The sequence below is a fragment of the Molossus molossus genome, unplaced genomic scaffold, assembly GCF_014108415.1.
Source record: "Molossus molossus isolate mMolMol1 unplaced genomic scaffold, mMolMol1.p scaffold_m16_p_8, whole genome shotgun sequence".
NCBI classification, from domain to species: domain Eukaryota; kingdom Metazoa; phylum Chordata; class Mammalia; order Chiroptera; family Molossidae; genus Molossus; species Molossus molossus.
Genome location: NW_023425402.1, coordinates 55,415,450 through 55,441,745, shown reverse-complemented (window position 1 = coordinate 55,441,745; position 26,296 = coordinate 55,415,450). Strand labels below are relative to the sequence as shown.

Genomic DNA, 26,296 nt, shown 5'->3' with positions numbered 1-26,296 from the left:
TGCCTTGAAGAGGAATGGACTGCTCACAGTTATCCTGGGAGATGCATTTCCTGTGAGTGTGCCTACATACACGCGCGTGCACACACACGTACACACAAGGAAGAGTTCTATGGTCCCCTGAGTGTCAGTATTATTTATAAGTCATGTAATTTAGATGAAATAGATTTAACTCATCCCATGAGCTCTCTCAATGGCACATAAAGTCATAATTTTCAATCTGGAAGGACTTGAGAGACGAACTAGATGAATAGTCCCCAGGCTTACAGATTTCATGAACCAGCAAAATTCAGAATATCCAACACAGAATATCCACCTTCTTATCTCAGCCAGTAAGGCCAGTAAACAAAAGCAAACAAAATAAACCTACCCACGATCATCAACATTTCCAGAAACAATCTCAGAACTTAAAGTTAATTTAGCTTTGTGAAAAACTTACTGAACTAGTGGCATTTGGGTATGACTGATAACTTATTTTATAAAGACATGCGGAGAGGTAAATAACTTGTCTGAGATAGCATCTGACTTGAGGCAGAACCAAACTCCTTCTTCCACACTATACTTTTGTCCTTGCTCTCATGGCTAAACAATGTCAATGATTCAATGACACACTCTCCAATTTAAGAAAAACGTTTGAAAGTGGGGTCCAATAGTTAACTGCAAGTCAGAAAAGCTGTGGGTGGGTGTGGGGTGAGGTGAGTCAGGATAAAATTCACCCATAGGAAGAAAAAGAGAATGAGCAACTGAGTGTAAAGGATTTTCAAATACTTACCATTACACAACTACCCAAACTGAGGTGCTGAAGCTCTGAACAGAAGTTCAAAATGCTGAGCAGTGCTGTTTGCTGCCATCAGGGACCACATCAGAGGCAAACATGGAAAGTGAAAGAAAGTGAAACAAAGAGAAGAGGTCAATTAGACATTAAAGGCTGTCACTACTTCTCCTGAAACAGAGCTCAAAACCTAGGTTACAGACACCACAAATGCCATTTAATGAGTCCCCAGGTACTCCCACCATTGATTGGCTGGGAGTCAAGGTAATCATTATAGTCTCCATGTAAGTCGTCACTCTGTATATGGTTTTGTGTGTCCTAAAGATAACTGTATTCCCCATGACCTCTCATTTCACTTCCCAAATGTAAGCAATTTGAAAGTCTGGTTAAGACTGAACAACAAGACAAGCTAAACAGTCCCTCCCTCCAAAAACAAACAAACCAACAAACCAAAGCCCCACATGGGCTGGTGACACTGAAGAGCAGCGGCAGCTCTGACATTCTCCGATCGGCTCCCGCCTGATGGAACTGCCAATAGAGTCACCCGAAATCAGGATTGAGCTGGTGACTTTAATGTCAAAGGATTCTCTTTGCTGACAAGGATCCCAACAACCATTGAACACCTGTCACTAGCAACATGCTGACTGAAACATATATAACGTGCACTTTCTAGTCGTGTTCCTGCCATTTCAGCCCTTCTATCCTGAGCGGTGCAATGAAAACGGTCTCATCACTCAAGAAACCAAAAGAAATGCGAGACTGCAACACAATCCCAGTACCTAAAATATCTCTAAGTCATAACTTCATTTGATGACACATCTACCATGAAAACTTGTGAAAAACAAACAATGCAAAACACTCAAATTTCTAATTTTTATTTTATAAATTAGGGAAACTACTCCAACTTATGTGGCAAAATTTCTTTCTTGAACTAAATCATATCTAACCAAGTTAAAATGATATTATACAACCTTTGTTTAAACTGTTCCAAGTGTTCGGAAACTGAAAAACAGCGGTTGTGGAGGGAATGACAAATATGTCTATAACAATCCAAAAGTTCTAACTCAGATAAGAGTCTCATTAAAAAAATCAAGTAATGAAGTATTTCAGATAAAATAAATGTAAGGCAAAATTAAATAACACTATTTATAATAGGCCCTAGAGAGATACTACACTTAAGACTATTTCACTGTTAAGCATTTCTTTAAATTTAAGAAAAAAGTTTATATTGAATTTATACTTAAATTTTAACACAGCTTATATACAAGGCAATCCCATGTAGCTCTCAGAATGCTGACATCAGAAGAGATACATGAAGATAAGTTAATTTTCAGATTTTCCTTAACACTTACTTATTTTAACTTACTAGCAGATGGGGAAATGAGATAAGGTTTGTTTTTATTAAAGCACCAGATCCTTGCCCTGGCCAATTTGGCTTAGTGGTTAGAGTGTTGGCCCATGGACCAAAGATTTGCGGGTTCGGTTCCGGTAAAGGGCACGTACCTCAGTTGCGGTTCATCTCTGGCCCTGATCAGGGTCATGCGGGAAGCAACTAGTGGATGTGTCCCTCTCACGTTGATGTTTCTCTCTCTCTCCCTCTCTCTTCTTTCCTCCCTCTCTTTCTCTCTCTCTCCCCCACTCTAACTGAAAATAAATAGAAAAATATCCTCGGTGAGGATTAAAAAAAAAAAAGTACCAGATCCTGCCCTGGCTGGTTTTCTCAGTGGTTAGTGCATCAGCCTTTGGACCCAAAGAGTTCAAGTTTGATTCCAGGTCAAGGGCATGTATCTGGGTTGCAGGTTCAGTCCCTGGTCCTGGTCAAGGCGTGTGTGAGAGGCAACCAATCAATGTGTCTCTCTCACATCCACATCAATGTTCTTTTCTCTCTCTCCCTGTCCCTCCTGCTCTATCTAAAAATCAATGAAAAATATCCTCAGGAAGGATTAAAATAAATTAATTAATTAAGTACCAGGTCCTTACAATCCTTACAACAAGGTCATTTTGTAAGATTTTCCCATGAGCAAGATCCAGAACATACTAGAAAATTTTTAGAGAAGATTCCACATATTCTTGTGAATAAGAAATTTCAAATTAACACACACATACACATACACACAAACACATAATGAAACTTGTTTAGTAGTATATTTTAAAATTACTTATAATAAAGAATCTCAAATATACAGACAGGTATAGAATCCAGCATAACAAACATCCATTTTGCTTATCTTTCTCTATTTGTGTATTCCTCTATCCATTCACATACTTCCTCAGAGGTAACCTTTATCATGACTCAGTGTTTAAAAACATGCCTGAATATCAAATAATTTTATTATATAGTATGTGTTCATAAATAGCAGATAACATTGTTCTCCGTGGTTTTTATATAAATGGTATTCTATTATGCATATACTTCTGCATCTTCCTTACCAGTGTTTGTGAGGGATTTCTCCATGTTGATAGTCAAAGCTTTAGTTCACTTTTTAACTGTTGTATACTATTCCATTACGCAAATATACTACTGCATACACTTTCACTTGATGAATATTTAGTTTGCTTTCAAGTCTAACATTCTTATAGTGCTTCCCCTGCATTTACAGAAAAGAATTTCTCTAGAGCACATACTAGAGGAAGAATTTCCAGGTGTTTATGTATGTTTAGACTTTATTAGATTTTCCCAAACAGCACTCCTGGGTGATAGTATTAATCGATATTCCACCAATTGTGTAAGAGTGTGGGGTCCCCACATCTTTGCCAACATCTAGTCTTCTCATACTTTTTATCATCTGCCTGATGAGTATGGAATGTCATTAGTATAATTTGCATTGGTATAATTCCTAGTGAGGTTGAAAATCTTTTCATGTTTATGGCCACTCAAAGTATTTCCTATTCTGTAAATTGCTTAATCATATTCTTTGCTGATTTTTTCCATTAGGTTGTTTCTTCCTTCTTGACTTGTAGGAATTATTTTTTTTATACTGAATACCCATCTTTGTCAGTTACATGCATTACAAATACCTTCCCTAAATCTAAGACTCGTCTTTTTGCTTTTTTTATAGAATCTTCTGAGACATGAAATTTTAAATTTTAATACAGTCACATCAATCTTTGTGTGTATTCTGCTGTCTTTTCTTAAAAAATCCCTCTTTACCCAAGGAAGGATATTCTATTTTTTTTTTTAACAACAATTTTAATTTTTTTCCTTTTTGCACTCGGGTTCTAACCCAACGGAAATTGATTTTTATACATGGTAAGATATAGAATTTCATGATTTTCTCCTTGTCCCAGTTCAATTTACTGAAGATTCTACCTTTTCCACTGATTTGTGATGCTTTCTGTCATATATCAAGTTCCCTTACAAGCGAGTCTACTTCTGGGTCATTTTGTTTATTTGCCTTTTCATACAATAACATTTCAGTTCTAATTATTATAGTTTGTAATAAGTCTATAAACCTAGTAAGGTGAATATCCTTTCTTCATTTTTCAAAATGCTAATGTTTTGGCCTTTTGCATTTTAGAATCACCTTAAATGTTTTAGTTTACTTTGAAAAAATAATAGAAAAGATTAGTTTTTCTTTCTTCCCCCATAATCATTATTTAATTTACTGGCAATAATCAATTTCTGTGTCATAATTACTATATCTGATACCCTCTTCCTGAATTTTTCTTCTTGTTGGAAACTATTTTTAATAGTTCTTTTAGTGAGCACCCATGAGTGGTAAAATCTTAACAAACATTATTGAATAGTTATTAACATGTCAGCACTGCTATACAGTCTTCATATACATTAATCCACACAACACCCTATTCATTCATTTAATAAACATTTATTGAATGGCTACTATGTGTTAGGCATTGTTTAGGTACTTGGGATATATCAGTAAACAGGGCAGAAAATAACCTATACAGTAGATATCATTATTCCCATTTATAGATAAGGAATCTGAGTCACAGAAAGTTAAATAACATATTGAGCCTTTATATATCTCCTCAATCTTGAATGAAAGTTTAGCCAGGTTTAACATTTTAGGATTACAGTTATCATCTTTCATCATTTTGAGAGTATTACTCCATTACCTACCAGCCTTTATTATTTTGATAAGAAGTCTACTGTCAGTCTAATTATCTTCCTCTGTAAGTAATGTCTTTTCTCTCTGATAGTTCTTGTCCCTTTATCATTTATATTCTGCAATTTCATCACAATATGTCTAGATAAAACTTTATTTTCATTTATTGTTTGGTATCCTGAGTGAACATTTATTTGAAGGCTTACATCTTTTTTCATGAATGATCAAGATTCTTAACAATTCTCTCTTCAAATATGGCTTCGCCATCATTTCTTCCATTTTTTTTTTTTCATCTAGAACTCCTATTAAATAAATATTGGAGTCTCCCAAGTACCAGGACCTACTGTAGTTTAAAAAATATGTCCACAAATCATTCTATACTCCTTCCTTCTGGAGATGAAACTTAATTCCTCCCCTTTTGAGTGTGGGCTGCACTTAGTGACTTATTTTAATAAACAGACAATAGACAAAGTGGTGTTATGTTAGGTTATTGTGACGGTTAATATTACAGATCAACTAGGCCATAGGGTGCCCAAATATTTGGTCCAACACTATTCTGGGCATTTCTGTGAGAGTGTTTTTGGATGAGAAAGCAGAATATTCTCTCACGTGGGTGGGACTCACCCAATCAGTCAAAGATCTGAGTAGAGCAAAAGGCTGACTCCCCCATGTAAGGGAGAATTCTTCCTGTCTGGTGGCCTTTGAACTGGGACGTAGCCAATTCCTGACTTTAGACTCAATCTGAAATATCAGCTCCTGGGTCTCAAGTCTGCAGGCCTTTAGACTGGAATCACACCATTGGCTCTCCTGAGTCTCCAGCTTTCCGACTCACGGTGGAGGACGTGGGACCTGCCAGCCTCCACAATCTCATGAGCCAATTCCTTATAATAAAGATACCACATACACTCCCTCTTATTTCTATTTTTCTGGAAAACTATAACTAATAGTTATAAAAGGGCTGTGGCTCCTCTTGGGTTCCTCCCTCTCCCATTATGCATTTGGGAAAATCCAGCTGTCATGAGAACACCCTGGCAGGAGAGGCCCATGAAAAGAGAAACAGAGGCCTCTGCCCAACAGCTCAAGAGGAACTCTGCCAATAGCCACTGTGTGAGCTTAGTCTGGAAGCTGACCCTCCAGGTGCAGTCAAGCCCTGAGATGAAGGCAGCTTCAGCTATATCTTGGCTGCAACCTTGTTGGAAACCCTGAGCCCAAACCACCCAGCCAAACCACTCCCAGATTCCTGACCTACAGAAACTGTGTGAGATCATGAATGTAGATTTTTTTGAGCCACTAAGTTTGGGGGTAACTGATATAGTTTGAAATGAATTTCCTGTTGAATTGGTTCTTCTAGTTAAAAATAAAAGTAAGACAAAAAATACTTATTGTCAAGAATACCATACTGACCTACCTGCACTGTTCCTTACAGGAGCTGTATCTATTGCTTATTGTCTCTTGAAGATTATAACTTTAAGGCACAAACAACTCCTTGTTGAATTAAGATGCTAATAATTATATATTTAGAAAACTTATGTAAGGCTAGATGTATTCTGGAGGAATTTCAAGTCATAGACGAGAAACTGATGGCATACTATACCTATTCAGGCAAATATTTTACAATAACTTAAAGAGTCTGCACATTAAAAAAGCACTTAATAGCAGAAAGAACTATCATTTTTCATTCCCACCTTAAAACAGAGCTAACATAGAACACAAGAGTTTTGTGTTGAATGATATCACACACCATTGCTAAATAAGAGATGTGAAATCAAATGCTGAGACCAAAATATGAGGGGACAGAGGTGACGGCTAAAGAAAAAAGCAAGGTTGACCTTGGAAGAGATGCTGTGAGGTATGTAACAAGGAGTCAAATAAAGGTAAATCAAAGGGTTGACAGGTCGCAAGGAGGTGAGCAAGCATAAGCTAACAGTTTCATGACTTTGTCCAGCAGAGCTCATGATAAGCCAGAAACTGTGGGGATATCCAGGTGTAAGAAAAAACATCTATAGATCAATTTGCAATCTCTCTAAATCCAGTTAACCAGTTTCCCCCTAGAATATCTTTAGAATATTCTTTCACTATGCTGTTAGTATTCGGAATTAAAGTACTGCTATTGATGCTAAAGCACACAGGAGAAACTACTAATTCTTCATTTCCAGATATAAAAGAGCTTGATTTTGAGGACCAGATTCAATGGTTTATTTAGAGCAGGAGTTGGCAAACTACTGACCACAGGCCATATCCAACCACTAACTGTTTTATAAATAAAGTTTCACAGGAACAGCCACACCCATTCATTCATTCATTGTCTACGCCATTTTCACATGACAACAGCAGGGCTGAGTAGCTGTGACAGAGACCACATGCCTACAAGGCCTCGAATAGTTACTATTTGGCCCTTCACAGAAAACATTTGCCAGCCCCTACTTATCAGAACAATGTACTATAACTGCACTTCTGGAACACCTACATGAATGGATTAAAGCTACATTAAGTGCACCATGAAGAGGCATTCAGATATAAACAGTAAAATATTTTATGAATCTCTTAGTTAAGACTTAAGATATCTTTTAGGTTTCCAAGTCCACAAATTCAGCCGTGGTTAGTTTTCTAAAATTCATTCAAGAGAAGCATTAAGAGTAGCTCTATAAAATTAAAATACAATTTAAACACTCAGTAACTTTTATAATGCAAGGAAGCATTCATTTTCAAATGAGTTTGTAATTTTTAAACCAAGGCCAACCTTATTTAAATCACCATGGAAAGAAATTCCCTATGAAATGACCAATCATGTTAATTTCTTCCACAGAATTATCAAAGCATACCCTAGGTGAATGCTGCATCTGGTAGTAAAATACATGTTCATAAAGAAAGAATCCTTTTGCATTCCACTTAAAATCTACCTACTATCCCAGTTCAGCAACTTTAAAATGCAATGAATAACTGTAAATTAAAGAGACTTGTTATTAACGCCTCTACTTGTTACAAATTATTTATTACAAGGTAAAAGAAAGCAGGAATTCAAATTTTCATTGACAGCGTTTTAAGAGATACTACCCATACACTTCATAACCACTCATCCTCCAGACTTCTAAAGTGCTAAGCAAAAATAGTTAATAAAATGATAATGAATGTTTATTATACTCACATATAACTTATTACATACTCCAGATTTATGGCTTTGTATAGTTATGTTTATGTATATTATGTATATTTTATAATAGTGAGATAGTGAATAATCAATGTATGTATTACTATGTTAACTATTCTACATTATACTTCTTATAACTAGTTTATAACTTTTTATACTCAGTTAAAAATTTTTAAATAAAGAATGTAACCCTTAATTATAACACTCTTAGGTAGGATTCCAAATCAGTATTCTCCACTCTAATACACGATTCCTAGAAAGCATATTAAAGGAACATATAACAAATTTTATAAATTACAGACACACAGTGGCTAAAATATAGAGACTGGTGACATACCTGATCACAAACAAATGTACTTTCACTTATCATGATACATGTCAAACACATCAGAGCAATATCTACATGTAATGAGATGGATTTCATAAAAGTATATTCACTTCATGAATTTGTATAATGAATACCACCACAGAAATCCTAATAACACAATCATTCAATTATTGACATTTATAATATACGTATATATGTGAATCTCTTTCTCGATAATTTATTTTCCTCCGTGTTCCAATTTCAATACATCTGGATAAGAACATCCAGAATAAAAGTTGAAGTATTTTGAGAACTATTTAAAATACCTGAAACTACGAAGAGGGAGGGGGAGGAGGGAATCACTGCGGGAAAAAGGAGAAATATCTGTAACAAAAATTAATTAATTAATTAAAAAATAAAATAAAATACTTGAAACTAACTATATGTAAAAATAAACATCATCATTCCAAAATATCTTCATTCAATTACTTTATATAGATTTGCTACAAATCATCCACTACAAATTGTTCCCTTTTATACAGTTTAGATATACAATGTAGTATAGGTTATATACTGATACATGATCACCACTTGAAAATAATATTGTCTTTTATGGGTTAAACTTTAAGATCAACATGTGGTGGAAACATTACACTTCTGATTCATCTCCAAAAAGAAAAGGTTAAAGACCACATATGACATCATAAAGCTCTCACACATGCTTTTGAGAAAAAAAAGAAAAGTCCTTTAAACCTAACTGTAGATGTCTAAAGCTACAGTAGATCACAGACTCAGAAATGTGGCTTTATAGTATGATACTTAGTATAAGGTTAAAACTATTTGTTAATTTCAGAAATGCAGGCATGGAATAGATAAAATCTAAGATTAAATCTTGCCCTGGCCGGTTTTGCTCAGCGGTTGGAGTGTCGGCCTGCGGTACAGAGAGACCCGGGTTCGGTTCCCGCTATGGGCGCGTACCTCGGTTGCAGTTTGTCCCCGGCCCTGGTTGGTCGTGTGGGTGGCAGCCACTCGATGTGTCCCTTCACGTCGATGTTTCTCTCTCTCTCTTCCTCTCTCTCCCTCCCGCTCTATCTGAACAAAAAATGGAAAAATGTCCTCGGGTGAGGATAAAAAAAAAAACAAAAAAAACTTAACTCTTGATTCTATTTAAGAACAAAATACTAATATCCTTTTGTTTCCTATGTTACCTAGTTAAGTTAATCTGTTTAAAATATACTGCATTTTAGGTGACAGTTCATGGCAGCCTATATTAGTCAATCTAGGTGACTAAGGTAGGTTCTTCCTATTTCAGTTCTCCTCAGTCTTGGATAGTTATCAGCACTGGCTCTGATAAGTGCAAGACCATCCCTTTCACTTGCCATACAGTTTGAGTTTGTTAGCTGCACTGGCTCTATTAAAAGAAAGGCCATCCCTGCTTCTACTTACCAATAATATGTCCTTTAAATCAAGTAAGAATGCAGTTAAGAAGATCAGCATATCTATGTGCCAGGAAGCAAATTTATGGCACTAAATCAAATCTTACTGTTTTAAAAGACAGTTTATATAGCTTCCGTAGGAAATGCCAGGTGCTTTTCATCAACAGACAGGGTGGTATACATTCTTACTCATATATCCATTCTGCCAATGAACTGGCACAGAAAATAGGAGGACAGTGTTGATACGCAGCAGAAGTAAAGATCAGCTACTTTTGTTGTCTTCTGGTTCATTAAGATAAAAGCAGCAGGGTCTTTGAAACTGTTGTCCCAGCCTAGTAGGCCAAGTAAACAGCTGCTGAACCATACCTACGGATTACTGTCATAGACTAGTACCCCACAATACCTGTAATCAGTTATTTCACTTCAGATTCTTTCAATTTATGCTCTATCATTCTTGAAGTGAGGCAATCAAAACTGGATGCAGGTGTTCCATTTATAACTCCAACTTTTAAAAAACACTCTTGGTTTTCTTGTTTGCTGCTAAGCAACAGAATGACATTCTTACTGAGCTACCTGTCATGCCCCATCACGCCCCTACTCTAGATTTTTTTTGTCATTTATTTTTATTTTATTTTTTGAAATATTATTGTTGAGAGTATTACAGATGCGCCCCCCCTCCCCCCATTGAACCCTCCACCTGGTTCTGAACCTACCCCAGGCCTTCACCTCCCTATTGTCTGTGTCCATAGATGATACATATATGTATGTAAATTCTTTGGTTAATCTCTTCCCACTCCCCTTCCCTCTGAGATTCATCAGTCTGTTCCATATTCCCATGCCACTGTTTCTATTTTATTCAACAGTTTTATTCATTTGTTCATTGGATTCCACATATAAGTGAGATAGTGTGATACTTGTCTTTCTCTGACTGGTTTATTTTGCTTAGCATAATATTCTCCCTTTCAGACAGCACAAAGGGACCTGGAAATTATTATCCAGACTTTTTTTTTCCAAACAAAGAAAAGGTAAACAGCCTCAAACATCTAACATTAATCCCTACTGTTTTAGTAAAAGCACAGGCATTCATTTAAAGACACACACAAATATATATATGTTTGTATTGATTTTGTAGAGAGAGAAGAAGGGCGAGATAGAAACATTAATGTAAGAGAGAAACATCTATTGGCCGCCTCCTGCATGCCCCCTACTGGGGATCGAGTCCACAATCTGGGCATGTGCCCTGACCAGGAATTGAACTGGGACCTCTCAGTCCATGGGACAATGTTCAATCCACTGAACCACACTGGCCAGGCTAAAGACACTTTTTATGCAATATGTTAAAAAGTTATTCTCACGCCATCCTTTACAAGTTGTATTAGTTTGCTAACTCTGGTAGAACAAAGTATCACAAGCTAGGTAGCTTAAACAACAGATATTAATTTTTTCATAATTCTGGAGGCCAGAAATCTGAGATTAATGTATCAGCAGGATGAGTCTCTTCTAAGGCCTCATTTCTTGGCTTGAAACTGACCATCTTCCTCCAGTGTCTTCACATGGTCTTCCTCTGTGTGTGTCTGTGCCCTAATCTCCACTTGTTATAAAGACACCAGACTGAATTAGAGCCTACACTAACGACCTCACTTAACCTTCATTACCTCTTTAAATACCCTGTGTCCGATACATTATGAGGTACTAGGAGTTAAAACATCATATGAATTTTAGGGTAACACAAGTCAGCCCATAACACAAGTATTTACGAGTAGGTTGCAGACACATGCCCTTATAGGGGTAAAGGAAAATTATATCTTCTACTTATTTTCAAATGGTTCAGGAAAAGAAATATGCATATAATAGGGGAATCTACTTTTTATGCAACTTTTTGCATAAAACTTTTTTTACTTTTTTCAGTCAAATTATTTCAAAATAAGTTTTTCCTTTTAAGTACTTAACAGTCTATTTAATGAGTTAAAATTTTATAGTACTCCTCTCATGAAAACACATCATCACGTATGGCTAAAGAAGTGCTTGCAATCACTATTTATCATACATATAAGAATCTTGTGAATAGAGATGAAAAGGACCAAAGGAACTGAAAGAAAGACCTTCCAAGCATTATATATCTAACTGTACTGTAATTACTTCCTTGTCACGGATAGTAGAAGAAACTGAAGTGTGGCCTATGTGATCCTAAAAGATTCCCAAATTCAGTAAAAAGGGAACTAACCTATTTACCAACCCATTTCACTAATGATTCTGGGATCACGCATTAAATCTCAGCTCTAGGGTCATTTCTTCTAAAAAGGTTTCCCAACGCGGACTGCTCTCCAAATACAAACCTGTGACATTGTTAGCTGCATTGGGCTTCTAATAAAGACAGTCCTCTCCTCTCTCTTTAAGGTACTAGGACCTTGTTCTTTACTAGGCATTTTGGTACTGCTCTGCATCTGTCGAAATTCTACAGATGTATACCACTAACTCTGCAAATAGCTTATTTAGTGATTATAGTTTTGTTTTGGTTGATGTTATAAAAAGACATTTGTTATTTCTCTGATAAAGCAATTTTTTATTGCAATGTTAAACACATCTAAAGAAAGAAAAATATCTCATGAAGTAAATTAACAAAACAAGTTGAACTATATTTCACTATCTTTTAGGACTAAAAATTCTGAACAAATACAGTTCGAATATTTTCTTACAAGTTTTTCAAGTTGCTGACCCACCCACCCATCTGCTTAGAAAATGTGGTTATTCTGTATAAATACAAACTTATTTTATAACTTATCTAATAACAAAAAATGAATTGATAATAGATTGCTATTGATAATTCATTCTATACAAGTTTACTAAATATCCACTACATACTATTGTGAATACAGACACTGTGCTATGTACTAGCTGTAAGGAAGTAAACAGTTAAACATGGTCCTTCCCATTAAAGGAGTTTACAATTTAGGAATGAACATTCCTTTTACCAGAAAAAAATTCTAGGGTAAAAGACATAATGCAGCCTAAATCTCTCTTAGCACATGACAGAAAAGATACTTGTATTTAGGAAGATCTATAAGAATACTTCGTATACTATAATTTCTACATCTATATAAATCCATGTAATTTATAAAGCATTTTTTTTTTTTACATGTATGACCTAATTTGGTCTTCTCAATAGCCTATGTGATAGAGCAGTTGTTTGTTTTTTTTTTTGCTTAATAGATAAAAAAAAATGTTTAGCCCTGGCTGGTTTGGTTCAGCGGTTAGAGCATTGGCCCATGGACCAATGAGACGCAGGTTCGATTCCTGTCAAGGACATGTACCTCAGTTGCAGTTCGGCCCCAGCCCTGGTCAGGTTATGTGGAGGGCAACCAGTTGATGTGTCTCTCTCACATGGATGTTTCTCTCTCTCTCCCTCCCTCCCATTCTATCTGATGATAAATGGAAGAATATCCTCAGGTGAGGATTAAAAAAAATGTTTTTTAGCATAGTATAAGTGACTTACCCAAGCACTTAAATCTTTCCTGTGGGAAAGCCAAGATAAGGATAGAGTTTTATGACTTGGGGCTTTGATACAGACTAAATAAAAAAATATCTTCCCAGTTTTAAAATTATCAAATAATGTGTGACTCAGATACCTAAATCTCACTGCTAAAGTTTTAATAATAGTTAAAGTCTCAACAAGAGCCAATTGCTGCGTGCTCTCACTTTGGAGTGCTAGTGGTGCCCTGGAGACAAAAATCTGAATGATCTAGGCCACACCATCACATGGGCTCAAGCACTGGTGACAGTGCTACTGAGACTTGTTTTAAGGTTACTCTTATTTCACTTCACGACCGAAGCAGCATTCAAGCAGTACAAAGGACATGCAGTGGGACACACCCCCAGTTCTTGACAAGTTACACATGAGGTAAGTGGTCCACGCAGCAGGCATGTTGGGGAAATCCACTAGGTGGAGAGAAGCCCAGTCCCCTGTGCCCACTGCCTGTTTCACCACTGGCTCATAAAGGAGCCACATCAGCATGCCAGGTCCTACCTACCAGCATATAAGGCAATTCTGACCCTACTACTATAGGCTCATTTGTACTGGGTAATCAAACCTGCAACATGCCTGCATGCCTAACCATTTGAGAATACACCACTTAGACATCGACAATACATTATTTTACAGACCAATAAAAACATGGGTTAACATGATCTTTACACTGGCATTCTGGAATGACAGTTTTCTCATTTCCACAACTAAAGAATCTAGAAATTTGAGAGACAATATGACTTAACCTAGATCATTAAGCTAGTTGCTGGTAGGGATATAATAGGAATCAAAGTCTTCTTTCCACCATACCAGGCCACCAGTTAAACTCTAGCTAAATAATTTGCTCAAAATCAGGAATGCTGCATTAAACAGATCTTATACTGACATACTTTTAAGCTTGTATACATTAGGAAAAAAGCTGTGTCTAGAAAAAGATATCTAATCTGATCTACCAATAAATAAAGCTATACAGCTCTGGCCAGTTTGGCTCAGCAGTCAGAGCATTGGCCTGTGGACCAAGGAATCGCAGGCTCGATTCTGGTCCAGGGCATGTACCTCAATTGCAGTTAGGTCCCTGGTCCTGGTCAGAGTCAGGGTCGTGCGGGAGGCAGTTAACTGATGTGTCTTTCTCTCTCCCTCCCTCCCACTCTATCTGAAAATCAATGACAAAAATATCCCTGTGAGGATTTTAAAAAAAAAACAAATCTATACACCCAGATGGTTTTATAGGTAAATTTTATCTAACAGATAATTCCCATCTATTCTAGTTATTCCAGGTCAGAAAAAAGTATAGGAGTTTCCCAAATCATCTTGCTGCACTGTCACAATCCCAGCCCCATACCTAATGAGACAGCACGAAAAGGAAAACCACAGTTCAGTCTCACTTCAGGAAGCAGATGAAGAAGTACTTCTAAGTGTAAACCCCTAAAGATATTTACTGTGAACCAGACACTGCTGTAGATAATTTACATATATTACATAATTCAATCCTCACAACAATTCTCTGAGATGCACACTGTTACTACCTTCACTTTACAGAAGGGAAAGCGGAAGCACAGGGGATCAAGAAGCTTCCACAAGGTAATATGGTTAATAGGTGGTAAAACTGGAATCTAAATCCAAGCAGTTTGGCTCCAAAATGTTAGAAATTAACTTAGCTATGTATTAAATTAAAACCATGTAGGGATTACTCCAGGAAAGCAAGGACTGTTCAACATAGCCATTGCATTAATAAGCGAAGGAAGAAAAAAAATCAGGGGGTTAGTAGAAGCTTTAAAAGTTTTAAATGCACATTTTTTACAAAATATTCATAATTAAACAAGAATGATAAAGACTACTTCTAATAAAAACACAATCCAACAACAAATAAAATTAGTCACGTGCATGAGGAGTTGTTTGTTTAGTTCACTATTGAAATCCCAGTTCCTAGTAGTGCTTGGCACATAATATGTACTAAACATTTTTTGTATAAATATAAAAAACATAAAACATTGAAGACATTTCATTAATAATCCAAAAAATATAACTAGAAAGTTATTATAATATTTATAAGCATTTAGTAAGGTGAGCTGATACAAGATAAAGATACAAAAACTAAATTTTCCTTTATACTAACAATAAAAAATTAAAATTAAATAGAAGAGAAATTAGTATCTGAGAGTATAAAATACAATAAATAAGTTTAACCAGAAAGATATAAAACTTAGGTGAAAAAAACTATAACATGTTCTTGGACGTAAAACAAGACTTGCACAAAGAGATAAAAATGCCTTATTCAAGAGCAAAGTGAAATATAATGAATGTACTTCTAATGAAATCTGTGATGAAAGATATATCTGGAAGAATAATATATAAGGATTTATGAAAATCAAAAAGACTAGAGAGGAGACTTCCCCTACCACATGGCAAAACCTACTACAGAACGGCCATGACGACATTATCACTACGACTGTTCTTAGCAGCTCCTACTTACTGGGAGTTTCCTATGTTCTGGGCACCCTCTAAACACTATATATGTCATTTAATTCTCACAGTGACAATATGAGATCTGCATTTTTATTATCTCCAGGTTAGAGATGAGGAAACTAAAATACTGAGAGGATGAATACCTTGATCAAGGTAAATACATATTCAATGAATGGCCAATCTTTGCTGAGTCTATTCTACATGCTGGAAACATGGCAATGAAAACAAACAGATAAAGAAAGCTCTTACCTCCGTGAAACTTATCTTGTAGTGTAAGGACACAGAAAACAAATAATTTCACAGTGATAAAGATGCTGAAAAGAAAATAAAACTGGGAGACATGAAAGAAACAAACTAGAAGGGGGAGCTACCTCTTACGAATGTCTAAGAAGCTGGCTCTGAAAAACAAAAATTTACGTTGAACATCAAGCTAAGAAGAGGGCAGCCATGTAATAAGCTGGAATAATATTACAGACAAGCAGAGGAGAAAAAGCCATGAGCTGGGACCAGATCAGAATGTTCAAGGAACAGAAAGAAGGTCGACATGACCGGAGTAGAGAACAAGTATAGAGTAAGTGAGTGTCTACTACAGGGGCCCAGGTACATACTCTGACCTGGCAATACTACTCATAGGACTATCCTACAGCAGTAATAGCATTGTGATAGTTTGTAAAAAAATAAAAATGAAAAAACCTAAATGTCAATCATTTGGGGAATGGTTGAATAGATTATTGAATAACATACACTACACAGTTAATAAAAACAGGTGGTATATGTATTGATCCAGAAAAATATCATAGAGATATTAAGTGGAAGAAGCCAGTAGATCAATATATATATGACATAATTCAATTTTTCTTTACTGAGACTCATGAGCTATGGTATTGGGAATTTTAACTCTAAATCTGGTCCTGGAAAAATTCCCCTTTGCTTCCTCCGGCTCCATGCAAATGCCCTTCTGCACACCATGCTCCCACTCCTTTCTCTGATTCAGTCCCTGCCAGCATTTCCGCTCACCCCAGGCCACTGCTTATTTCTGTACCTGGAAATATGCACAGCATTACAAAAATTAAGAGCACAGAGAAGAACATTTTCTTGTAACTAAAAAAAATATCACATAAGACTCTAAGTAGTTTTGAAATGACTGAATCAGTTCTAAAACTTTTAGAACAGCAAGATGGCATCATACACTTAATCTATTTAAAAACCAGAAATCACATTATTATAAGCAACTAAACATTCAGTTGGCTATTACACCAGCAAAGATGTAAATGAGTTATTCTTACCTCTACTTTTGTTCGATAGAGAACCAGTCGTTTAAGGCCGCATAATTTGGCAATGTGGTTAAAAGCTTGGGCCGGCAGTTTATCACAGGATGAGAGATTTAACTCCTGTAGATCTGGACACGTCTCAGAAATAATCTCCAAGCAAGTTTCATTTAGGAAGTGGCTACAAGATAATTCCAGGCGCACTAATTCGGATCCACAAACCTTCAGAAATCTGTAAAAATAATGTTCTGTGTGAATTTCGCAAAACTAAATGTATTTTTGCAAGTACTTTGGAATTATGTCAACTGTAAGCAGACACCTTCAGAACAAAGGATTTCCATGAGGAAAATGGAAAATTTGTTTCACTTAAATCCTCATTTACAACATACTGAAATAGGCATGGTTAGGGTAAAATAAATCAACCCGAGAAGTTAAAATGGACTCAAATCACAAAAAAAGTCAACTAATGCTAAGTGAAAAATTAAGAAAGTAGAGTGTGTGTTTTTTCACTGTACATGAAATTCACATATAAGTTAGTAGAGCCAATAAAACAAAACATAACAAAACTCTAAACTCTTAGAAGATATTTCCCCCCACACAGTACCCATTCAACAATGGATAATTTATTTTGCACATAGTCTGCGAAGTGACTGCTTTCATTAAATGACCTCAAAAAACATCAAACTAGCCTCTTCTCAACTCAGTAAGTTTCTGGTTTGATTGGCTATACTGTTGTGATAGGTTCCTTGTAACTGTTACTATTTAGCAGTTAGAATTATGTCGAAATTACTATAAGATATTCAGTTGCAGTTTCACATAAGATACAAATAATTCAAAGCAGAGGGCACAAAATTCCTACTCAGAATAAAAATAACAATCTTTATCTTAGTTACATTACAGGTGGAGGAAAACGGCCCTGTCCATAATCATCATCTGAAAATAATCTAAAAGTAAATGTGAGTCTAGGAACTATCAGCTAAGCAAATGGAATCCTTAAACAGCACACCAGACCATCCACGCCCAGGTCCCTGGACATTCTCTGGCCTATCTCAGTGTCACATCAGTTACCCACTATTAGATTATTTATGCCACCACATCTTTTCCCTGAATGATTTAATTAGCTTACAAATATACATACAAAATAAAATTGACTAAATCAATCATTTAAGTAAGTAAGCGAAGTGACACTGGGTTTCTAAGTCAAAAGTTGGATTTTTTGACCTGTTCCAGTACTTCGTAGCATGTAACCTTGGAAAAGGCACTTACCCAAGTCCCAGCATTTCCTCAGCCGTAAAAGGCAGACTAGAATTATGTAACTGCACTCACCATACCAGCTCGTGGTTTTGAACATCAAACGATATGTGAAAGCAGTTTGAAAAGGTCAAAGCACCCCACAAACACTAAAATAAAAGTTAGATCTTGACCAACTCACATTCAAACAACAATACAGTTGCTACAAATTTATTTCAAATATTGCAAGTAACTCTGTAGCCCACACGTTATTTACATTTGAACACCCATTTATTCTCAATCCATTGCAAAATGTGTCTGTGCTCCCAAAATTCAGCCTTTCCTTTTAAATGGCAAATTCAATGGCCTTTCTTTCCAGTCTTTGTATTATATGACTTCCTGTGGCATTTCACACAACTGCCCACCCCTTCCTTAAAATTCTCTGACACCTCTCAGGCTACTCCCCCCTGGATTAGCTCCCACCCACATGACTACTATTACCTCTGCTAGATGTATCAACTAAATTGCAGTCTGCATCAAGAACATTCATTGATTCATTCAACACATATTTACTGAGCTCCTACTGTGACCTAGGCACTACTCTAGGTGCTGGGGAGTTAGGAGTGGACAAAACAAAGTCTCTGCTCTCATGGAACTTATTTACATTTTGGTAGGAGAGGTAGACTATAAACAAATAAATGAGTAACATAAACAGTATACCAGAGAGTGAAAAGTGCCAAGGAGGAAATAAAAGCCAGGAAGGACAACAGGAAGAAATACTGCCAAGGGTGGATAGGATGGTCAGAGAAGCCTCACTGAGAAGGTGAGTCAAGACCAAAAGGAAGTGAGGGGTGAGTGAAGCAGATATCTGGCAAAGGGAGGGGCCAGCGCAAAGGTTCTGGGGCAGGATAACACACAGAGTGAGGAAATGTACAGAGGATAAGGAGGAGGCACAAAGTGAGGGGGAGATGAGGAACACATCAGAAAGGTAACGGACAGTTCATACAGTGTGTGTCCTATAAAGACTTTGGCTTTTATTTTGAGGGAGATGGGATTCTCGATCATAAGAGGGATTTGAGCACAAGTGTGGCACAACCTGCTTGCGTTTCTGTGGGGACAACAAACTGAAGGACACAGGGGTAAAATAGAGGACACCACTGCAATATTCAGGGAAGAGAGGTTAGTGCACTGGGTCCAGGTGGTAGCAGTGACTGTGTTGCTCGGTATTGAGATTCTGGACCTATTTCAAAGGCAGGCAGTGTATACTAAATTCGGATATACCTTCATTATACCGAATTGAACTCCGGCTCATCTATGTCTCAACCACTATTTATTCTTCTTTTAACCATAATTTCCTTACTGACTAATATGTTTATACTGAGTTTTATAAGCTGCCTAAATCCAATGGCAATTGAAACAGATTCTTGGTGTACCCAATACTTAGCACAGTATCAGGCATGCATAAAACATTTGATGAGAGCTTGTGGATGAATCTTACAATTATGAAAATTCACTTGAAGAATTTAAGTTCCCTCTAGACTAAAACAAAGTTCTACAGACTCAGGGTATTTTCCCTTAATAGTGTTAAAGTATTCCCAAGGAATATGACAAAATTAACATTTTTACCTTACTTTCAGTATACATAGTAGTTATGGGCAGTTTCTCATTATTTATAAGATAGCAATCTAGAAATAAATTAACATAAAGTTTCAGAGAACTAATGATATCCTATTTCAACTTCTGTAATTAACTGCAGATCACAGAAGTTAAGTGAGTATTTTAACTCTTTTAAAATTAAAGTGTTTCTGCATCTTATCTCTTGAAGGTCTTCATTATTTAACAAAGTACTTTGTCAACAATTCTTTTTCATATTGGATTGGCATATTTTAACACCCCCTTTCTCTTTGCTCTTATCACTGAACTTTTCCCTCTAAAGAATTTACAGAATGATATCAAGTCAATCACCAGAAAGCCGTCTGTTAACAGAACAGAAACTTGCCAAATTAATTTAATGAATGAAGGTTAGTTAGAAAGTATAATATTGACCATGCCTATACTGCCTTTCTGTCTCTCTTTTTCTATAGTGCATATTTTTACTCTAAGCTGATTATTTGGCTAATATCCCTAGTCTCTGTTCCTAAATTTAAGAGATCTACATTACCTACTTTTTCATTATATGTCCATTCCAAGAAGGCAGAATAGCAAACCTAATTAATTAGATGAATATAACTCTTGTTGCCTTCCTTAACGCTGCTCATGTACGTTTTATTTTAATGCATAATTACATCTTGTTTTTGTCTTGATAGTGTATTTATTCATCTCAATTGTGCTTCTGGTCACCTGAAAGGAGAACTAGTGTCTTTATTTCCTACAGCCTATTCATTCCATGTTATAAATTCTCATAAAGTATTTCCTGATATTGAAGTATTATGAAAGACTTAAGTTCAGATAAACAATCCCAAACTAGGTCTCCTGCTATGAGAAAGGAGTCTCTGGAGAGAAAAATAAATTGCTTATCCTTATGAGGTGAATTAATTTGTCCAGAGTAATATAAGCACATAAGAAGTAATTTACTAAATGGTAACTTGTATCCTAAAATAATTAACATCACATGAATGGATGATTTAATCTGAGTTTACTCATCAGAAAATAAAAGGCACTAATCCTCACAATCTGCCTAATGTATAAAGGTAAGGGGAGAATTAGCTATAAATATCCATCGCTTCTGATCCTTAATCTTATGTTTTGTTAGCTGACCCTCACTGAGTTTTATAAAACAGCACATTTAAGATAATTTTTAATCCCAAGTAACTTGAAACATTATTTATTACACCTGGTCCCAAAATAAAGCCATTACAAACCAAACTTCCTGTTTAACTGTGTATGGTACTATCTGGCAATAGAAGGAAGTCAATAAATTGTCTCTAATCTCTAGGTATTGATGATCGAAAAGAGACAACTGTATGAAGTATAGGCAAGCAATGGAATAAACTGATATACAAATAGGCAATAAGCTCTTTATTCCATGAAACTGTAGCTCTGTGTCAAAACATCTAATAAAGTTCTTGAGCCTAAAAAGCATCCAAGAATGCTTCTGAGGGAAATAAGTGGAGGGTTTAGGGGTAAAAGTCTCTGCATAACTGAGGTGGAGATCAAGGTGATCAATTTGGAAAACTATCCGAAGAAAAATTGTGTAGAAAAATGAATCCAAGACTTTTGAATACCAGAGCGATATGATTATGGAATAACCAAGACTTTGGGAAACTGTATTATAAAAGAAAAGTAGAATTATAATGTGATTTTAATGAGTAATAATATGCATGAGCAGTACTTGAAGTTGCAAATCATAAATCTGTAGATAGAATAGGATTTTAATAACTGATTAAAAGTTTTAAATTCTTGTTATTCTAATTTAACCAATTTCCCTGCTATTTTGAATAATATAATTTCCTAAAAAATTCTTTAAAATACAGTTAAATAGTTCCAACTTGTGAGGATTAGGTGTTTAGGAAACAAAAATAAATGATTTCAAACTTCTCCCAAAGACTTACTCAAAATGTAGCTCATCGTTGGCCCCTAGTTTAAAAAAGTACTTTTTTTCTTTAAAGTATTATAAATAAGTCTTCTTCACAGTAATGAGCACAAATAGACCATACTTATTCATAGACTATTCATTAATAATCAAGCCATGAATATTTATTGTTTATTCTGGGAATGCTGCCTACGAGCCATAATGACTGTCAATTCAGCAGTCGAGTCATGGGGGCCAACAGCAATCAGGAGGCAAAACTCCAGTATCTCCCAGCCTAAAAAAGATTCACTCTGTTATTTAAACTTTTTTCTTTTCTTAATGGGAACAATGACTATGCTTAAAGGAATGCCATCAAGATTTATGGTTTTACTGGCTAAAACTACAGTAAAAAAATATTAATTTTAATTTATGTAGGTGTACTTTTGTGATTATTCAAATAGCCCCACAGCAACTAACATGGCTGAATTGAAAATGAAACAGAAATTGCTGGTGAGAAAGTAGATTGGAGCTTTAACCTTGTAAAAGAAAATCTTTAGTCATTATGAGTCTAAAATTTTAAAAATAGCATTGCTTAGTTTTCTTCTCACAACTTATGTTTCTGCTCATGCATCAGAATGAGTTACATTTAAGAGAGTTTTAAAAAACTGATTTAACATTCTCTTATATTTTACTCATTATATTATTATAGGCAACATTTTGCCAAAGAAACTGGACTTCAGCCATTCACTACCAATGTTTCCTTTAATGTCTATTTAAAATATCAGAAAGGTCCTTATAATGTAAAATAATGCTTACAGACACAAATTTGTTCTATCTGCTCTCAGTTTGTCTTGGTTTATAATCCATAGTGTATGCTCTAATGCCCTCAGTCATCTTTAGCGTCAGCTATTCTTGATCGCATTAGCAGAGAGCAAAACTTGCGAATGAAGTGTGTGCTTGGACAAGGGGGAGCAGGAAGGACTAAACTGTGTTCCATTGGAGAGTTGTCAAATGTCCAGCAATTTTTAACAATTTACCAAAATCATACTGCCAAAAGAAATGCCTTATTTTTCTAGTATAGATATCCCCTCTTAAGCAAATTTACATAATGAAAAAAATTTTGTGTACATAGAATGCTATAAAATCTTACACTCTCTGACCCACAATATCGTAATGTTTTATCAAAGAGCTCCTTTCCCCTCAGTCTTTTTCTGGCAGAAAAGACAGACAATTGATACATCCATGGTTTCAATATGTGCTTTAAGCCAGTACCTGCTTGTGTATATTTTTTACTTTATTGCATTAACTACCAATATTAGCATTCTGAACATATTTTTACTATTTTAAACATTATTATTTCATCCTAATCTAATGGTATCAAATATTTATTTTATTTTCTGGACCTGCATGGTTATTTTTATAATGAAAATCAAGGGGAAACAAGGTTCAATATATAAATTTCTAATTCATAACCACTGTTCAAGAATGTGGCCACTAGCGATGTGTGTCAGGAGAGCCGAATTTCATTTTTAACTTCTAAAAACAGAAGATTTTTCATTAATCAAAAATAATAGCTAACTTTCCCAAAGTTTCTACTTTTTCATTATTGAACTTAATGAAATGATGGGATTAGACTGTAAAATATACTGAGAATAAGCATCATCAAGGTTAAGAGAAAAACACCTGTTTGTATCGTAAGAAAATTTCTATGGCATTACTAAATGAATACACACTTGTACAAGCTTTCGAATGTTTAACAGGTGACATTTAATAGTAAGGAAACTAAATGCTTAAATAGAAAGGAGCAGAAACACCTGGGCAGGTCTGCAAGCGTGGTCGCCTGTTTAGCATGCAATTGCATTTTCAACATAATTAGTTTAAATGTGCTTTCTAAATATGGATGATATATTGCACATGTAATTAAGATTTAATTAAAAATGTTCTATAATAAATTGTTTTCCATTTCTGACAAATCACATTAGAGAGGTAGATTTTGATTTGGAAATAGTTTTTTAAATGTGTTAATCATCTGTGCTGAAAATATGAGAAAGAAAAAAAAAGGAGCTCTGTTGAAAGTTATTTGGGATTTAAAAAATATGAGCTAAAGGGCATAGTTTCTCTTCATATTATCATAAAGTTTAGCTGAAGAGGATGGTGAAACTCATTCACTTTTATAAGCAGAAGCATTCTGAACAGGACGAAGCACACAATGTATTTCTTTTTTATTTCTGTAAAGTACACAGTACATGATTTCAAACTTTATTATGGAAACTACTACATAAGTACAGCCTGCTGGTAAAGTAACCTTCAACAAGCTTGGCACTAACCTGCTAAATCCTGCAACGGAGATGAAGCCCCTGTTGCCAGTCCAAGATAAATTAAGCCACTGGACAAGAGTGCAGCGAGTCTGCAGGAACTCCAGAGAGGTGTCATTCAGTTTTGCCCAGTAAGGCTGCAGATTGAGGTGGATGTACTGGAGAGGATCATAACAATGCTGGTTCAACAGCTTGCAAGTCTGTGCTAATCTGCACAGGTCTGGTAGTGTAAGATGATTCAGAATCAGCTGAATGAGCTACATAAAACAGAGAAACCAAGATCATCAAGACCGAAAAACAGAACAGTATCATGTATTTTACAACACTATTTTGACATACTAAAAAGATCAACATTCAACCAAATTATCCAAAACAGAAGAAACCATATCTGCTTATGACTCTGTTACATTTGAAAACTGTTCAAAGTACGTATACTCAGCTCATGCTAATTTTTTTTTTTTTTTAGTGCAAAGATGTATTTTGGTAATCTATTGAAAAAATATAATTTTTCATAAATTCACCATTTACTAAGCATCTACTACACATCAAACACTGGTAACAGAGAGAAAAGAGTTCCCACTTTCAACGTTTTCAGAGTCCAGTGGGGACTGGTAAATACAATGACATGCTTTCATCGCTGTGACGAGAGAAGCACAGGCTGCCACTAGAACCTAACACGAGGCACGGGCCTCACACACCGTGAAAGAGGACCTGTACCAGGGAGGCTCAGCTTTAAAGGGTGAGAGGTAAACTAGGTGCAAAGACAGACAGGTCACAGAGCAGCTGGGATTCATTCTGAAAGCAATGAGGAGCCTTGAAGGGATTTAAACTGCAGAGTGCCATAGTCAGATTTGCAGAATTCCAGAAAAGAGGAAACAAGAGACAACAGTAATGATGGAGTGGCAGACAAATACAAAAAAAGTATTAAAGGGTAGAAATAAAAAAAGATTATTATCTCTAATTAAAATAGTTTCCTTGAGCTAGCCCCAAATTTGTGGGGGTTTTTTTCTTTCTAATGGTGAACAGTTGGGGGCTTCTAAACTAATATTTAAAGAAATACTGTTAAATAACCTATGCTAAACCAAGCAACATAAAGGGGGGGAAAAAAGATCAAATATTTGCTAAATGGTAAAAAACATTGAGAGAGAAGGTTGAGTTCTTTTTTTTTACTTAACACAGTGTATTTATCTAGCTATACTGCCTTTTTTTTTTTTTTTTTTGCAAATATGCCCTTTAGCATAAATGCTCTTCTTCAATTTATTTGACTATGTAGGCCCAGTATTAACTTCAGGTCAGAATTTCCCTGTTTTAGACCAAAATATTACAAAATAAAGAGTGACAACATGATATTTAAAATAAGTTTAAAGAGTATATATAAAACATGAGCATTGCTAATGAATTATTTATTGAGTGTAGTAAGGCTTAGGGTGTTTCTGCTACTTATTTTTAACATTTGAACTGGGCTTTTAAAAAACAACATTAAGGGTGTGGTGGAGGCGGGGGAGAGAGAGAGAGAGAGAGAGAGAGAGAATGTGTGTGTGTTTTAGTTATACAAACAAGGAAACACTAGGAAATTAAAAATTAGCCTAAAAATCTCATCATCCAGATAACATATAAACTTTTGACATGTAAAATAATATCACACAAAACAACCAAAGAAAATTCAGGTGAAACATTAGAAAACCCAAACATTAAGAAAGGTGGATTCCACATATAAGTAAGATCATGTGATGTTTGTCTTTCTCTGACTGGCTTATTTTGCTTAGCATAATAATCTCTATGTCCATCCATGCTGTCTCAAAGGGTAAGAAATCCTTCTTTTTTATAGCTGTATAAATGTAACATAGCTTTTTTTTAAAAAATCTATTCATCTACTGATGGGTACTTGGGCTGTTTCCAGATCTTAGCTATTGTAAATAATGCTGCTATGTACATGGGAGTGCACATATTCTTTTTGATTGGAGGTTATTATCCTAAGTGAAATAAGCCAGTCAGAGAAAGACAAATATCACATGATCTCACTTATATGTGGAATCTAAGGAATAAAATAAACTGACGAACAAAATAGATCTAGAGACATGGAAGCATGGAACAGACTGACAGGAAGGTGGAAAGGAGGGTGGGAAGAGATTAATCAAAGAATTTATATACATATATGCATAGCCCATAATAGATGAAGGCCTGGGGTGGGGTGGGGTGGGGTGGGGAATGGGAAGAGAGGGACAAACTGAAGAAAATGGGGGATAATACTCTCAA

The 26,296-nt window shown here is 35.6% G+C and overlaps 1 protein-coding gene across 4 annotated transcripts in view; it reads right to left on the bottom strand.

Moving 5' to 3' along the window:
* The window catches only part of FBXL4 (F-box and leucine rich repeat protein 4), a 65,569-nt gene that overhangs the window by 7,965 nt on the left and 31,308 nt on the right, over positions 1-26,296 (bottom strand). For all 4 annotated transcript variants that reach the window (XM_036248702.1, XM_036248703.1, XM_036248700.1 and 1 more), the window contains exons 5-7: positions 24,053-24,297; positions 17,003-17,216; positions 770-841 (exon numbers count right to left, since the gene is read on the bottom strand). In XM_036248702.1, coding sequence (XP_036104595.1) covers positions 770-841; positions 17,003-17,216; positions 24,053-24,297 — 531 coding nt within the window. The remainder of the gene's footprint in view (positions 1-769; positions 842-17,002; positions 17,217-24,052; positions 24,298-26,296) is intronic.